This window comes from Scyliorhinus canicula, chromosome 6, assembly GCF_902713615.1.
Source record: "Scyliorhinus canicula chromosome 6, sScyCan1.1, whole genome shotgun sequence".
Lineage (NCBI taxonomy): Eukaryota > Metazoa > Chordata > Chondrichthyes > Carcharhiniformes > Scyliorhinidae > Scyliorhinus > Scyliorhinus canicula.
In genome coordinates, this window is record NC_052151.1 from 180,317,296 (window position 1) to 180,334,687 (window position 17,392).

General features: G+C 44.3%; 1 protein-coding gene across 7 annotated transcripts in view; it reads left to right on the forward strand.

Annotated features, from left to right (window-relative positions):
• lyst (lysosomal trafficking regulator) overlaps positions 1–17,392 on the forward strand; it is a 397,928-nt gene that overhangs the window by 266,092 nt on the left and 114,444 nt on the right. For 3 of the 7 annotated variants that reach the window (XM_038800534.1, XM_038800541.1, XM_038800535.1), the window contains exons 22-26: positions 892–1,017; positions 5,797–5,856; positions 7,028–7,733; positions 11,228–11,408; positions 16,696–16,874. In XM_038800534.1, coding sequence (XP_038656462.1) covers positions 892–1,017; positions 5,797–5,856; positions 7,028–7,733; positions 11,228–11,408; positions 16,696–16,874 — 1,252 coding nt within the window. The remainder of the gene's footprint in view (positions 1–891; positions 1,018–5,796; positions 5,857–7,027; positions 7,734–11,227; positions 11,409–16,695; positions 16,875–17,392) is intronic. The other 4 variants (XM_038800536.1, XM_038800542.1, XM_038800539.1 and 1 more) reach the window with 3 other exon arrangements.

Below are 17,392 nucleotides of genomic sequence, written 5' to 3' on the forward strand. Positions count from 1 at the left end.
TGTCTCTTGTACACACTCTACTCCCTTTCTATGCCACACACTCTATCTCCCCTCTCCCATTCTCTGACGCCCGATCCGTGGTCCGTTCCGGTGCTCTCTCTGGCCCCCTCCCTCCACCCATCATGCTCCGGCGTGCCCGACACCCTCTCTTCTCATAACTGTGCAGTCCACGCTTGTCCAATTAGAGAGGCTCCCACAGACCCACTGGGATTACCCCCCACGGGCCTGGGGTGGTGCCAGGCACGGACCACCGTTGCTGCGGCCTGCAAGGCAGCCATCTTACTGTACACCCCACTGACCACCCACCTTGGCCCCTGGTTCTGCAGGGTCACACCGGCCCTATCGGTGGCCCCACCCTCCACACCCCACAATCCACCAACGGGGCATCAGGCTGCCCATTCAAGGGCAGCATCCACTGTAGCCCCTGTGGTAGTGCCGGGCAGGGGCTGTGAGGTATATCGCTGGCAGCGCCAGCTGACGGTATCCCTGGCATCAGGGACTGGCGCCAGGGCCAGAGGCCCCCATCGCGTCCAGGGGGGCCTCCAGCTCGGCATCGGTGAATCTTGGCGCTGCTCTTTTGCTGCCATCTTGTTAACTGGGATGGTATGTGAGGGGAGTGAAGTGTGTATATGTACTGCAGCTTGTCAACCCCGAGTGTCAATCAGGCACTGTTTCTAATGCAATCGATTGTGTTCCACGGGGGGCCGGTGCTAGCCCCTCAACAGTAGCTGAATCGGTTCAGGTGTGGCGCCAGTTTTACTGTCGCGGAACTCCACGAATCCCGCGCTGGTGTCAACACTTAGTCTAAGAAACGAAGAATTCCGCTAAATGTGTTTTTAAAAATGTGATGTGCTGTTGAGTGCAATACAATTGATTTTATTTGGCTTTCAGATGGTAAGATCTTTGATGAAAAGGTCAAATCAATCATGCATATGCGGCATTCTAACAGCAGTGGAAAACCTAGTGACAGCCCTGGCTTTTTATCTCCACCTACCTTCACCGCTGTCCAAACAGATGGTAGGTGACTCTTCAAAATGATTTGCAATCTACTTTACGTAACTCCTACTCAATCGCGTTAGTGTACATCTTAACCTCTTCAGTATCTGCCGTCTAACCCAATCTCTTGGTATTCATGCACCAAATGCTTTCCTCTCATTAGCCATTAAGTTAGCTTGGCAAATGAGCATGGAATTTAATTTATCTGTTCATATTTGGGCAGTGTCTCAACTAATACCAGCTGTGTGACTTATTCATAAACTGCTTATTAGTAAGTCACATGCTTGGACAATTTTTTCATTTGGGATTAAGACTCCCCAGTCAGGAAATCTCAACATTACCTGAAAATAGAAAATAATTTGTTCAGATTGATGTTTTCTGATTCTGATCTTCCGTACTTGGCATTCAGGCTCTAAAGATGTTAGTCATTGTGATTTCCCATCATATCATCCCTGACACATCTGATCAGTTGAGTTGCTTTCTGTTAAATGTGGAATCCATGGAGTGACGCAGGGAAGGAGAAATCATACTACTAGGATGCCATATTAATGTGTTTTTAAAATGTTAGTATCGATGTTGAGCATTCCTTATCCGAAATGCTTGGGGCCGAGTATGTATTGGATTTCGGAACTTTTCGGATTTTGGAATATAATGCGCACCTGTGACGCGTTGAGAACTGTGCATGTGCAGCACGCGTTGGGAAGTGCGCATATGCAGCGGCGTTGGGAACTGCACAGATCAACAAAAACAAAGATTTAGTGTAACCTAATGCCATTAGCTTCAATGTGTCTTTTCAGAATGCATTAATAGACGGGCAGCGCGGTGGTTAGAACTGCTGTCTCATGGCGCCGAGGTCCCAAGTTTGATCCCGGCTCTGGATCACTGTCCATGTGGCGTTTGCATATTTTCCCTGTATTTGTATGGGTTTCCCAGAGGGGTGAGCCACCGAGGGCAATGGTGGTACGATTACATTGGTTCCTGGACAAGGAATGTAGGCAGACGAGGCGATGGACTTGGGAAGATGTCGAGATCCAGGTGTACTAGGACCTGGGAGCAGAGTTTGCGAAGAGGAGGGCGAGCTTAATAAGGTCAAGTCTGCCATATACAAGAAGGGCATAAAGTTTGGTCTACTGTACCCGGATGGGAGTCTATGGGGGCCTGGAGTTGTACTTTAGCTTGGCGGAGGAGTCAGTGGACTTTCTGAAGGAGAATAGACTGGCAGAAAGAAGACCTTGAACTTTGACTGAGAAGATTTGAACTATGTTCTGTAAATACTTTGAGTTTGTGTTTATTTATTTAGGGGGTTTATTTATTAGGAGGATTTATTTAGGGGATTTTGCTTGGTCCTTTGTATTTTTTCGATCCTGTTTGGGTTTCATGGTTAAGGGAGGGAGGGAGGGAGAGGGGGGGGGGGGGGGGGGGGGGGGGGGGAGGAGGAGGGACCAGTGGGGTGAGGCGCCATGACAGTTTAGTTCATGGAAGCAAAGTGGATGGTGAACAGAAAAATGATTTTGGGTGGGGGGGGGGGGGGGGGGGGGGGGAGTAGACTGCTGACGGGGAGGGGACTTTCAAGGTGGAGGAGGAGGAGGGTCGATGACGGGAGGTGCGGGACATGGGCCGAAGACTGGTCTCAGAGAGGTTACAGTTGATCGGCAGCCCCCCGACCAGGCTGGTCACGTAGAACGTTCGGGGACTGAATGGGACAGTCAAAAGGGCCCATGTGTTCGCGCACTTGAGGCAACTGAAGGTGGATGTGGCCACGTTGCAGGAGACACATCTGAAGGTGGAGGATCAGGTTAGGTTAAGGAATGGATGGGTTGGGCAGGTGTTCCATTCAGGTTTGACTTTAAAACGAGGGGGATGGCAATCCTGGCCAATAAACGGATGGCACTCGAGGTGGGGAATATAGAGGCAGACCCGGGGGGCTAAATATATTATCGTTAGTGGGAAATTGGAGGGAATAGCTGTGGTATTGGTAAATATATATGCCCCAAACTGGGATGACATTGAGTTTGTTAGACGGGTGTTGGGGACGATCCCGGACCTAGACTCTGATCGATTGATTATGGGGGAAGATTTCAAATGATCCTGGATCCAAGACTGGATTAGTCGAGTGCCAGATCTGGGAAGGTATCAGCTATGGCAAAGGAGATTTGGGGGGGCCAAGGAGTTTTCATTCAACTCCCATGAGCACAAGGTGTATTCCCGGATATACTTCTTTGTGTTGGACTAAGCCCTGCTAGCTGAGGTGGTGGATGCTAAATATTCAGCAATTGTGGTGTCAGACCACACGCCGCACTGGGTAGACCTGCAAGTTAACAAAGGAAAGACCCAGCGCCCGCAGTGGAGGTTAGATGATGTGGGGCTGTTACCAGAGGAGGATATGTGTGAGCGGGTGAGGGAGATATATAAAGATCAATGACACAGGTGAGGTTTCGGCTGGGGTGGTGTGGGAGGCACTGAAGGCGGTTATTAGGGGGAACTCATCTCAATTCGGGCGCATAAGGAGAAGACTGAGCGGGTGGTGTTAGACAGGCTAGTCGGCGAAGTTTTGCAGGGGTTATGTGGAGTCTCCGGATGACGGGCTTCTGAAGGAGCGTCAGAGACTGCAACTGGAATTTGGGCTCCGGTCCACAGATAAGGCGGAGGGACAACGTAGGAGTGTAAAGAGAGCAGCCTATGCATATGAGGAAAAAGCCAGCAGGTTGCTGGCTGATCAGCTGAGGATACAGAAGGCGGCGAGAGAGATTGGGAAAGTAAGAGATACAGTGGGGAAGGTGGTTTTGGATCCGGCGGGAGTGAATGATGTGTTTCAGGAATTTTACAGTGGATTGTATAAATCTGTAACCCCAGCCGGGGCGGAGGGTATGAAGCGATATCCATGTGGGGGAGGGAGGCTGGTGTTTCCGAGGATCGATGAGGAGTTTGGAAGGTTTGGGAGCCCCAATTGGGATGGGAGAGGTTATAGATGGATTGGGGCCGATGCAATCACGTAAGGCCCCGGGGCCTGATGGATACCCAGTTGAGTTTTATAAAAAGTTTTCCGGGCTGTTGGGACCGCTCCTGGTAAAGGCTTTTAATGTGTCCAAGCAGCTGGGAGTGCTCCCCCGGCCCTCAACGTTATCGCAGGCAGTGGCGGACTGGGTCTAAAAATATTGGTTGCTAGGAGACAAAGGGGGCCCACCCACAACTACAATGCTATAATTTATTTGATATAGGGGGCCCACTTCATCAGGGGCCCACTTGCCATCGGACAAGCTGACACCCTGGCCAGTCCGCCACTGATCGCAGGCATCAATTTCCCTTATTTTGAAGTGGGATAACGATCCGGAGAGTTGTAGGCCCTATAGGCCAATCTCCCTTGTTACGGACCAGAGTTTAGAGAACACCAAAGTATATCATGGAGTTCACCTGACCTACAACGGTGTATAGATTTTGGTTATGAGGAGCACAAGGGCCTACTCTTCGGGTGTTATGCAACAGAGGTCTTAAGCGCTTTAAATCAAAAACAAAGTTTATTCTACAAATTCAGTTAACATTTTATAAACACAGACAATAAGTATTTTTAATAACTACAAACGTACATCCCCCACGCAGCTACAGTAGCTAGAAGAATATACCCCTCAATAATGTCCTTTTACTGTTGTTACTCAAGTAACAACATCCATAAACACGAACACCCTTTTCCCACAAAACAGGGAGGAAATCTTTTTGAATTCTTTACAGAAAACAGGTATCAAGGTATTCAATTATCAAGTGATCTTTTAACATATATAGAGAGAGAAAAAACAAAATAAACCTTCTTTGTCTGAATGCAGCTCCCAACTGTCTAAACTGAAAGTAAAATACAGCCACAAACAGTTCCCAGCTGAAAATGAAAGTAAAGGACAGAACGTCAGCCCAGCTCCACCCACACAATGACATCACTGAAGCTATTTGATAAACACACCTTTCTTAAAGGGACATTCCCATGACACCATGTTGAATGTGGATGCAAAATTGCTGGCAAAGATCTTGAGAGTAGAACATGAAATGAAAAAATGAAATGAAAATCGCTTATTGTCACGAGTAGGCTTCAATGAAGTTACTGTAAAAAGCCCCTAGTCGCCACATTCCGGCGCCTGCCCGGGGAGGCTGGTACGGGAATCGAACCGTGCTGCTGGCCTGCTTGGTCTGCTTTAAAAGACAGCGATTTAGCCCAGTGAGCTAAACCAGCCCCAGAACATTGGGTTCCAGGGGTAATAGGAGAGGACTAGACGGGATTTGTGAAGGGACGACACCTGACGTCCAACATTAGGTGACTCCTAAATGTAATAATGATGCTTGCAGAGGGGCGCGAGGTTGCGGTGGTGGTGGCCATGGACACAGAAAAGGCCTTTGATCAGGTGGAGTGGACCACTCTGTTATTTAGAATGTTAAAATTATAAATGCTTCTATAAAATATTTTCTAAAAAACAAATGTAGGGATTTTGTGTAACTCCACTAACATTCCTGGAAGGTTAGAACTGCAAATGTTCATCCGATCAAGTATCCATGCCACTTTGTGAAAGCTAACAACATTTTTGTACCATTCTTTTCTCAACCTCGCTTGTATTGCTTTGACGCCTCTTCATAGGAATTGAGTTGAGAATCAGTATAAGTTCATTGTCATACATTATAACATTTTCAGTAAACTATTGAGGCCAATAGAAAGGGGGAATGAGGTATGGTTGCTTCAATTTATTTGTACTCTCTACTTTTTTTCTGACACTTCACTCCTCCCACATGGCACTGACTCTTGTTTGTGGTCTGTTTCCATAGCCATTATTAATCCTCCAGCACCTCGTACAAGTGGCCATTCCTCCGATGTGAGACTAGATGGTGAGTCACAGCTAGCTTTCCCACCATGGAGGCATGAAAACGGCCTTTGTTCAACAGCATTTGCCAGGAGTTGAAACTCAAGCATGTCCATTCAATGTTAGTTTGGGTCAATAAAGTCAATCTGACAACCTTCAGTTGCCATCCTGGCTGAGATTCTCAAACAAAACATAGGCCAGGAATCAGATCTATGACCCTGTGTTTAGTATGGTTTAGCTCTACATTATGTTGTGCTTTCAGCTACAAGGACATCAAGGAATCTCAGCGATTACTTTTTTTTAAGAACATCACGCCTTTTGGGTCAGGAGACTTCACTGCACACAACATATTTTGTAGTTGTCAGTAGAGTTTTCTACTGCCCTTCAAATGGGGTAAAGTTCATATGTAGAATTTCCTAGGATCATCACAATAATAATTGGCCACCCATATTATGTTTTAATTTGGTTAGTAGAACGGAACAAAAAGCCGCAGGAGTTTCAAAGAACCTACATGACTTCAATATTGGTTAGAAGTCGGCCAAACCTTGGTCCATCAACACCTGATAATTGGTTGCAGTTAGATGAGTAGAGCATCTGAGTTTACATCAGCATTTAATGAATTCTGCCTCCGGCACTGTCGTTTTTGGTATGCCAAAATTGTTATTGGATTTAGTTTTGTGTCAGTTTAATTTGATTACAACATCAAGCCTTAACAAAGGCAGCTTTGGCCAATGAGTCTACTCACTGATAAAAGTGTTCACTGATAAAAGTATGCTGTAAAAGAAAAAGCAGTGTTAAAGAGTTTCCCTTTATTGATTTTTTATGGTACAGCCCTGCGTATTTTGTCATTTCATGGCTTGCTTTTCATATTAGTTCTCCATCACTGTGATTATTTGAGTTTGGGATAATAAGTGTTACTATAATAGTTTATCACTTGAGAATTGGAATTGTGGCATTGTAAAATGAAGGGATATATAGATGGACGAAGACTCATTTAATTTCTCATGGAAATACAGAAAAAATAAATTACATTTAGAAAAGTAAAGAATAAAGTTCCACAGAAAAGCATGGGAACACTTGCAAACTGATAGTGATAATCTCGAAGTTCTCTCTTGCCATATTAGATCATAAACACATATGCAAGTTAATGTTGATTAGTATAATAACATCCTGATTTTTTTTTCTCCACTTCCTAGGAGATAAATGTCAAAGCACATTGAACTATCCAAAGCAGGAATCCCCTTTATTACCATTATATGAACAGGACTCCCAAAGTCTACCAGTTACCCCTTCTACCTCACCACAAGTGCGAATCAGAAGATTAACATCCAGAGTTGAAAGGAACTTTGCTGACTTAAGAGAGGTTTCTGAGTGTGAATCTGACTCTCTTGCCTTTTTGCCAGAGAGTGCCCCTAACATGGGTGCTGTAGAAACATTGAAGGACGAGATGTACCTCAGCAGCTGTGAGTCAGCAAAAACCCTGTGCGAGTCTACAAAGGAAGCTTCTGCCCGAGGAGATGCAGATGGCCACATACAAGATGCTTTGGAACCTCTGGTACAGCTGGATAACCTGACAAATGTTATCTCCAGGGTTGGATGTGAGCATACTGCAAATGAAAGCAACAGCATTTCATCAACTCTGGAACCAGAACTAAAACAGGAGGGGGCTGGTGATGAAGGAATAAATCGACCTGATAGTCTCCGAGGACTGCAGACATTCCAAAGAAGTCAGAGTAATTTTACCAGCCTGGGTTTGGCATTTCCTTCCCAAAATGGATCTTTAGTTATGACACGTTTGCCAAGTATAGCTGACAAGAATTTGATTCCTGAGGAATGGGAGAGCATTGGCTTTTCACCTCTCTATGAGCGACCCTATAATGAAACTGACACTGCTGCAGAAAGGTAACAATTCTGTTATTCATTCTGCCATCAGATTATTTTAAGAAAGCAGTATCTTTTAACCATTAACAAAGTTTGCTCTACTAGATTCAAATATTTATATCTAGGATATATTTGTTGGGGAGGGGTGGGTTGGGGAAGGGGAGATGGGAGCAGTTGGAGGGTTGAATCCTCTCTTTCAACCTGTTTTTTTTAATTGCTTTGTGGAATGTGAGTGTCACTGGCAAGATCAACATTTATTACCCATCCTTAATTAACCTTGAGAAGGCAGTGAGGGTCTTCTTTCTCGAACTTCAGCAGTCCATGTGGGCCATGTGTCTTACTAGGCCAAACAACTCCTGTGAATGAGAGCATGGCCATGTGACATCCGACTGGGCCGATTATAAAGCTGGGATTGTGTTAACTTATGAAATGCACAGGCAGAACCAGCATTGCCTATTCCACCATACCCATATCTTCTAATGGAAAGGTAACTGACCATTTGGCACTTTGTTACAGCAGTATGGCTGAAAGACATTGAGAGTGTAGGAGAGTCATGGTCTGCGCTCCTGCTGGCTTGTGTGTGGTGGCTGATATAATTTACAGGGTCAAACAAGGCAAATTTTTCATTTTTATTAATGATCCAAATCTCTTTTGATAACCATGATTGACTCTACCTCCACCAAACTCTCACATAGTGCATCATAATCCTAACCACTTGCTAGGTAAAAACATGTCACTGTTGTTTATTTGCCTATCACCTTTAATCTGTGTCGACCCTTCCACCAAGGGAAACAGTTTCTCCCTTTCTACTCTGTCGGAACTCCTCATAATTTTGTGTACATCTATCAAATCTCCTCTCAATCTTTTCTCTGAGATTCTCCAAACTATGTTACTGAAATTCCTCATTCCTATAAACAATCTCATTAATCTTTTATACACCCTCTCTAATGCCTTCACAACCTCCCTAAAGTGTGGTAGGTATTCAGAATTAGACACAATGTTCCAGTTGAGGCCGAATCAGTGTTTCTTACAAGTGTATCATAACTCCCTTGCTTTTGGGCTCATATCTCTATTTGTAAAGCCCAGAATCCTATATGATTTCTTAGTCATGTTCTGAACCTGAACTGCAAGCATTGATGATTTGCGCACATACAGCCCCAGGCCCCTCTGCATATATGCCCTTTAGAATTACACCCTATGTTTTACATTCCTCTTTTGTCCTACTAAAATCAATCATTAAAAACTTATCTGCATTAAAATTCATCTGCTACTTGCGCACCCATTCCATCAACTTGCCTATAGTTCTTTTGAATTTTAACATTATCATCCTTGCAGTTCACAATATTTTCAAGTTTTGTTTCATCCTCAACTTTTGAAATTGTGCCAAGTATATGAAAGCTGAGGTCATTAATGTATATCGAGAAGAACATGCGTCTTAACATCAACCTGGGAAACCCACTTTGAATCTTTTCTGAAAAACAACTGTTCACCATTACCTTTCTGTCACTTAACCAATTTTGTAACCTTGCTACGACACTTTTATTTCATGAGCTATAACTTTGCTCACAAGTCTGTTGTGTGGCACTTAATGAAAATCCATATACACCACATAAACCACATTACACTCATCTACCCTATTTGTTCGCTCACCAAAACACTCAAACAATTTAGTTAAACACAATTTATCCTTAACAAATCTGTGCTTTCTTTACTTTTTTAAATAAATTTAGAATATCCAATTTGTTTTTTCCAATTAAGGGGCAATTTAGCGTGGCCAATCCACCTAGCCCGCACATCTTTGGATTGTGGGGGCGAAACCCACGCAAACACGGGGAGAACGTGCAAACTCCACACAGACAGTGACCCAGAGCCGGGATCGAACCTGGGACCTCGGCGTCGTGAGGCAGCAGGCTAACCCACTGTGCCACCGTGCTGCCATCTGTCTTTACTTAATCAAATTGCATTTGCCCAAGTGACTATTAATTTTGCCCCAAATTATCATTTCTAGAAGCTTCCCTGCCAGCAAAGTAAACTGAAAAGCCTGTACTTTCTGAAATTATCCTTGCACATTTTTTTGAACAAGTGTTGACATTTTCAATTCCATATTCTAGGACCTACCCTGTACCAAAGGAAGATTGAAAATTATGGCGAGTGCCTCCATAATTACTCCCTCAGTATCCTTGGATACATCTCATTCAGCCCTGGTGCCTTATAAACTTTAAATATGTCCAGCCTATTTAATATTATCTCATTATTAATTTTTAACCCATCAAGTCTCTCCACTACTTCCTCTTTCCATGATTTGCACAGAAACTTCTTCCTTGGTAAAGATGGATGCAAACTTCTCATTTAGTACCTCAGCCATGCTCACTGCCTCCACACGTAAATCTCTTTAGGTTCCTTATTGCCCCCACTCCTTTTACCATCCTTTTATACCTATATACCTATAGAAGACCTTTGGATTCTCTTTTATGTTAACTGCCAGTCTCTTCTCATTCACTCTCTTTGCTTTTCTTATTTGTTTTTTCAATTCCCTTCCAAACCCTCTCTATCGAACCTGATTCTCAATTCTATTATCCATGTGACATCAGTCAAATGTACACTTTTGCTGCTTCGTATTCTCTATCTCCATCGTTATCCAGGGAGCACTGAATTTTTCTGCTTTACAGTTCCCCATTGTTGGAATGTACCTTTACTGCACCTGAACCACTTCCTCTTCAAAGGCAGCCCATTGTTCTTTCAGAGCCTGTCAATATTTGATCCCGATTTATCTAACCTGTTGAAGTTTAATCTCCCCTAATTAATTACCTTTAATTTGGATTGTTCGTTGACTTTTTCCATAGCCAACCTAAACCTTATGATACAATACACACAATCTCCTAACGATTCGCCTTCTGGTAATTGATCCACTTGGCCCACCTTATTTCCAAGAACCATGTCTACCAACTTCTTCTTTCTCGTTGGATTTCAAACATACTAAGACTGTGGAACTCTGGCCCCGCTCTATCTTTTACCTTATCATTGTCCCAGTCTATATTAAGTTTATGGTGGTGGGGGGGGGGGGGGGGGGAGAGAATGTGATGGCATTTCTCCAGTATATTTGACAATATTGACCAAGCAACCTCCTCAACTACCTTTTCTCCACTGCTGAGTTTACAGAATTCATTTGAGTGTTTTGCCAGAGCTTCTCATTGCCCCCAGCACCTTTATACCTGTAGTTTATTGAGATGCATTCTTAACACCCTTTCTCTTCTTTGTTGCTCCTGAGTGACATCATCAGCAGGCACATAAAACTTTCACCTATGTGTAAATTAATACTTCCATGATATGCCCTGTTCAATCTTGCATTCACACACATCCATACTCAATTTGTCAACGCAACAAGGTTGTACAAGCCTGCTCTCGACTTTAAAGTGCCTGCTATTGTGTAGACAAAAGGCTGACATGTTAGTTTTGTGTGTCAAATAGAAGCAGGCAAGTTATTTCTGACATTGACTTGTGTTTTACATACTTAGATTTGCTACAGAGGACAGTCTGATTCTTATCTGCTGTGGGCTCTATAACCTTTTAAGAGGAATCCTGCTCATCTTGCCAGATGTAATGCTAGCTGATGTGATGGACAAGTTAATCCAACCTGAAGCATTGATAGTCCTTGTCAATCATCCAACTCCAGTAATACAGCAAGGAGTTATTAAAGTAAGAAAAATAACCGATGGATACCTTCAGAGACTTGCTCATGGCAAGCTGAAATTTTACACATTAATAGAAGACAAACGGATAACCAGTATGTCAAATTTCAGATGTCATGTTCCATAATATCATTGCAACAGTGAATAACTTTGATCTTAATTTAATTTCATAGTTGGTGTTGCCTCTTTGCTGTACATTCCATTTTTGTTTTACATTTTAACAATGAATATGAACGTTCAAATATACCTTCCACATTGAACATTTAAATTGTTAATGATAGTACAGTGATGTGTCTGTCAAGAGAGGGCAGCGACTCAAAGATTTTGATTTATATATTTTTTAAAATTCAGTTACGGGATGGCTGGGCCAGCATTTATTGCCCATCTTTAGATGCAATTGAGAAGGTGGTGATGAGCTGTGTTCTTGAACCGCTGCAGTCCCTGAAGTGTGGTGCTGTTAGGGAGGGAATTCCAGGAGTTTGACCCAGCGCCAGTGAAGAAACGGCGATATATTTCCAAGTCAGGATGGTGAGTGACTTGGAGGGGAATCTGTAGGTGGTATCTGCTGCCCTGATCTGTAAATGGTAATGACAGTGGGTTTGGAACATGCTGTTTAAGGAACCTTGCTGATTTCCTGCAGTGTATCTTGCAGATGGTACACACAGCTGCTACCATTCACCGGTGGTGGAGGAATTGAACGTTTGTGAAAGGGGGAGCAATCAAGCTGGCTGCTTTGCCGATATGGTGTTGTGCATCTTGGGTGTTGTTGGAGCCGTACTCATCCAAGCAAGTGGAGAGTATTCCATTACACTCCTGACTTGTGCCTAGTAGATGGTGGGCAGGCTTTGGGCAGTCAGGAGGTGAGTTACTCGTCACAGGATTCCTAACTTCTGATCTGCTCTTATAGCCACAGTGTTTATTGTCTCAGCAGAAATTTCCTCCACCTAAATGTTTAAAAGATTGAAGTCATTGGCCTGCAGAATAAAGAAAAATCCCGAAAGACGTGCTGTTAGGTGGATTGGATATTCTGAATTCTCCTTCTGTGTACCCGAATAGGTGTCGGAATGTGGCGACTAGGGGCTTTTCACAGTAACTTCATTGCAGTGTTAATGCAAGTCTACTTGTGACAATAAAGATTATAATTATTATTATTACTTTCCGGCAATTTATGTCAGCGGGATATTCTGGCCCTGCCGCTGCCGCACCTCTGCTGTGGGTTCCACGCAGCGAGGGTGTACTCAGTGGGAAACCCTGTTGGTAACATTGGGACCAGAGGATCCTGCTGCTGGCTAATGGCAGGCTGCCGCCACTGCTACAAAAGGCGTGGATTGCGTGGAAAATCCCGCCCACCAGTCCTCACCTCTCCCTGGTACAATTTGAAACTGATCCGGACCATTCATAACCTTGAAGTCGTATTTGACCCCAGAATGAGCTTCTGACTACATAATTGCTCCACCAAAACTGCCTACCGTCGCTCCTCAGCTCATCTGAAACCCTCATCTATGCCGTTCTGACTATTCTAATGCCCTCCTGGCTGGCCTGTCATCTTCTACTTATCATAAACTTGTGCTTATCGAAATCTCTACTACCCATTGCTTAACTTGCACCCATCAACGCTCTGCTTGTTGACTACACTGAATCCTGATGCAACAATGCCACAGTTTTAAAATCCTCTTCAGTGTTTTCAGATCCCTTCATGGCCTCACCTCTACCATCTCTGTAAGCTCCCCCAGCCTTACAAGCCTTTGAGATCTAGCATCTTGCACGTCCTTGTTTTTAATTTCAGCTGCGTTGGTCCCAATCTCCTGAGTTCCTTCCATAAGCTTCTCCACCTCCATCCTCTTATAAGATAATCTTTGTCCTGATCATCTCATTCTGTGGCTCATTACCAAAATCCTTTATTTATGTTGGTCTTGTTTAAGTACTGTCACGAACAACTCTGATCATACCTGCGAGGGTATCCCAACTTGGAAAACCAGTTTGTGGGGGTGTAGGGTTTTGTACTTTTAAATGGTGTGAAGAGTCACGTGAAACCCCAGTGAGAATAAAGAAAAGGTAAATACACACAAACAGGGTTACAATACTCTTAAGGCCATCAAGTATATGAATCACCAAACACACAGTTTATGTAGAATGTACCCCTTGTTCCAAAATATATCTACGATCCCTTAAGACTTCCTCTTTCCCAAACAACATCCAAATTAAATAAATCTGTAAGTCAATTCCAGCTTATAATACCACACAATACAGTGCAGAGAGTTAAGTCTGGTAAGTCTTTCCTGGTCCAGCGAAGATATTTAAACTGCCTTTATGAAGATTTCTACATGGCAACTCTAAGACTTCAATGCTAGCCTAGACTCCTGGCTATTAGATTGGAGACTGGCCTCACAGATTGTTAGACGTAAACTGCCTCTTCGTTTCTGAGGGTGCTGGCAACTATATATTATTTGTCTAGCTACCTGCATTTCGTTAATTTTAAAATCGCATCTCATTATGCCTTTTGTGTGCTGGCTGCTGCTATTGCTTGGCAGATTCTTACCTGTTGCTGGGCAGACCCATGACACTTGCTGCTGGGCAGATTGCCTCCCATCATGACTTGTCACGTTAGTGTTACTGATATTGTGAGGCAGATTTCTACCCGTTGTTGGGCAGATCCATGACGGTACTTTGGGATGATGTGGAGATGCAGAGGGCTCTATTTCGGCGCCACCACCAAAATAGACCCCATCAGTCTCGCGGCAGACACCGAGGAATTCATCAGGCGAATGAGGCTCTGGGAGTTCTTCAACAGACCTCAAGAGGCCTACAGCAAACCAAATGAGACAACCAATGAATCGGAACAGCAGACAGAGAGATCTGCGGTGCAGCAACCAAAGAGGAAAGATTTGAATTGGACCCCTCCGGAAGGCCGCTGCCCTAGACTCGACATGTATGCTCAAGCCGTCAGAAGTCTTGCCAATGCAAGATTCATCAGCCGTGCTCACAAGACAGCCCCAAACGTCACCCAAGCACAACGCAATGCCATCCGCGCTCTCAAGTCCAACTGCAACATTGTCATCAAACCAGCGGGGGTGGGAGGGGGGGGGGGCGCGCCATCATACTGAACTGAACAGACTACTGCAGAGTAGTGTACCGACAATTCAACAACCAGGAACACTACAGACAGTTACCCGCAGATCTGACCAAAGAACGTACCCACCAACTCAACAGACTGATCAAGACCTTGGATCCAGACTTTCAGAGCACCATACACCCTCTCATCCCACATACTCCCTCTCATCCCACATACTCCCCACGTTGGAGATCTCTACTGCCTCCCGAAAATGCACCAGGCCAACACACCAGGCCATCCTATCATATCAGGTAATGGGACCCTGTGTGAGAACCTCTCTGGCTACATTGAGGGCATCTTGAAACCCATCATGCAAGGAGCTTCTGTCGCGACACTATGGACTTCTTACAGAACTCAGCACCCATCAGCCGGTTTAATCAGGAATATTCCTCATTACAATGGACGTCACAACACTCTACACCAGCATCCCCATGACAACGGCATTGTTGCAACAGCCACCGTACTCAACACCAACAACTGCCAATCTCCGGAGGCAATTCTACAACTCATCCGCTTCATTCTGGATCATAATGTCTTCACCTTTGACAACAAGTTCTTCATCCAGCCACATGGAACAGTCATGGGGACCAAATTTGCACCCTCAATATGCCAACATCTTCATGCACAGGTTCGAACAAGACCTCTTCACCGCACAGGGCCTTCAACCGACGCGATACACCAGATACATCAATGGCATTTTTTTCCTTTGGACCCATGGCGAATAATCACTGAAACGGCTACACGATGACATCAATAAGTTCCATCCCACCATCAGACTCACCATGGACTACTCTCCAAAATCGGTTGCATTCTTGGACACACTCATCTCCATCAAGGACGGTCACCTCAGCACGTCGCTTTACCACAGGCCCACGGATAACCTCACAATGCTCCACTTATCCAGCTTCCACCCAAAACACATTAAAGAAGCCATCCCCTATGGACAGACCATCCGTATACACAGGATTTGCTCAGACGAGAAGGAACGTAACAAACATCTACAGACGCTGAAAGACGCCCTCCCAAGAACGGGATATGGCGCTCACCTCATCGATTGACAGTTCCAAATGCGCCACACTGAAAAAAAAAAACACCGACCTCCTCAGAAAACAACACGGAACACAACCGACAGAGTACCCTCCATTGTCGAGTACTTCCCCAGAGCAGAGAAACTACGACATCTTCGCAGCCTTTAACACGTCATTGATGAAGACAAACATCATGGCAAGGCCATCCCCACACCTCACTACGTGCCTTTAAACAACTGCGCAATCTCAAGCAGACCATTGTTTGCAGCAAACTACCCAGCCTTCAGGAGAACAGCGACCATAACACCACACAACCCTGCTATGGCAACCTCTGCAAGACATGTCAGATCGTCGACATGGATACCACCATTACACGTGAGAACACCACCCACCAAGTACACGGTACAGACATGTGCGACTCGGCCAACATTGTCTACCTCACGCTGCAAGAGAGGATGTCCCGAAGCGTAGTACATTGACGAGACCATGCAGGCACTGCGACAATGGACGAACAGACATTGCGCGACAATCACCAGGCAGGAATTTTCCCTTCCAGTTGAGGAACACTTCAGCAGTCAACGGCATTCAGTCTCTGATCTTCAGTAAGCGTTCCAAGGCGGCCTTCAGGGCGCACAAAATCGCCGAATTGTCAAGCAGAAACTGATGGCCAAGTTCCGCGCACATGAGTACGGCCTCAACCGGGACCTTCGATTCATGTCTCGCTACATTTAACCCCCCACCATCTGGCCTGGGCTTACAAAATTCTATCAACTGTCCTGGCTTGAGACAATTCACACCTCTTTAACCTGTGATTATCCCTCCCTCCAGTCGCACTATCTAGACCTGTAAAGACCTAATTACCTGCAAAGACTCGTATTCAAAGTATCATCTTGCATCATTGGCTTTGTCAAAATATGCTGTGTTTGTGTAACCTAACTCATCACTCACCTACGCTCCGAAAGCTAGTGATTACAAATAAACCTGTTGGACTTTAACTTGGTGTTGTGAGTCTTCTTACTGTAATTTGGGATGTTTTACCCTGCTAAAGGTGCTATATAAATGCAAGTTGTTGTATTCCATATAACTGACAGATCTTTCCTTCCAGTTCCACCTATTTAATTTTCCTAATTGAGCGTAATATCTTTTCTTGACAGCTGCTGGATGCATACTTTGCAAGAGCATCAAAGGACCAAAAGGAGAAATTCTTGAAAAACCATGGATTTTCCTTATTGGCCAACCAGCTCTATCTTCACCAAGGAGCAGAGGGATTGCTGGAGTGCTTCCTCGAAATGTTACTAGGCCGGGCAGTTCATCTGGATGAGGAGTATGTCTGGTTTGTTAATCTAATTTATTTTTTTCTATTACCATGAATCAAGGTTAGCATTCCTGAAATCAAAATCAATTTTGTTGGTCCCTGTAATTCTGCAGTGCTTGGAAAGTAGAGAATCCAGTATTGACATACCCTGTGTTCATCAATTTGCAATGATAGCAAATGAGATGCAGTCGTATGTATGACAAACAGAAATTTAAAACCTGAGTGGATAGCGGATCGGCAGTTCTATTCTGTCAGAGGATGTTAGACCTACTCTAGACTAAAGCATCAGGTCCCCCTTTTAAAAAATTAGGCTGCTACTAAGAATTGTGAATATATTGATTCCCTATTTGTATTTTCTTATTATTGTTTACACAGAGAGAGGTGTGCACTAAGTTTTCTGAGGAACAGTGTGACAGTAATTTAATGGCAGTTAACATTCCAACTGCGTATTTACTAATTTCATATTTCCAGACTGAAATCATTGTTCCATGTGACAACATCAACATTCAAGATGTTTGAAAATGAGATATATCTAA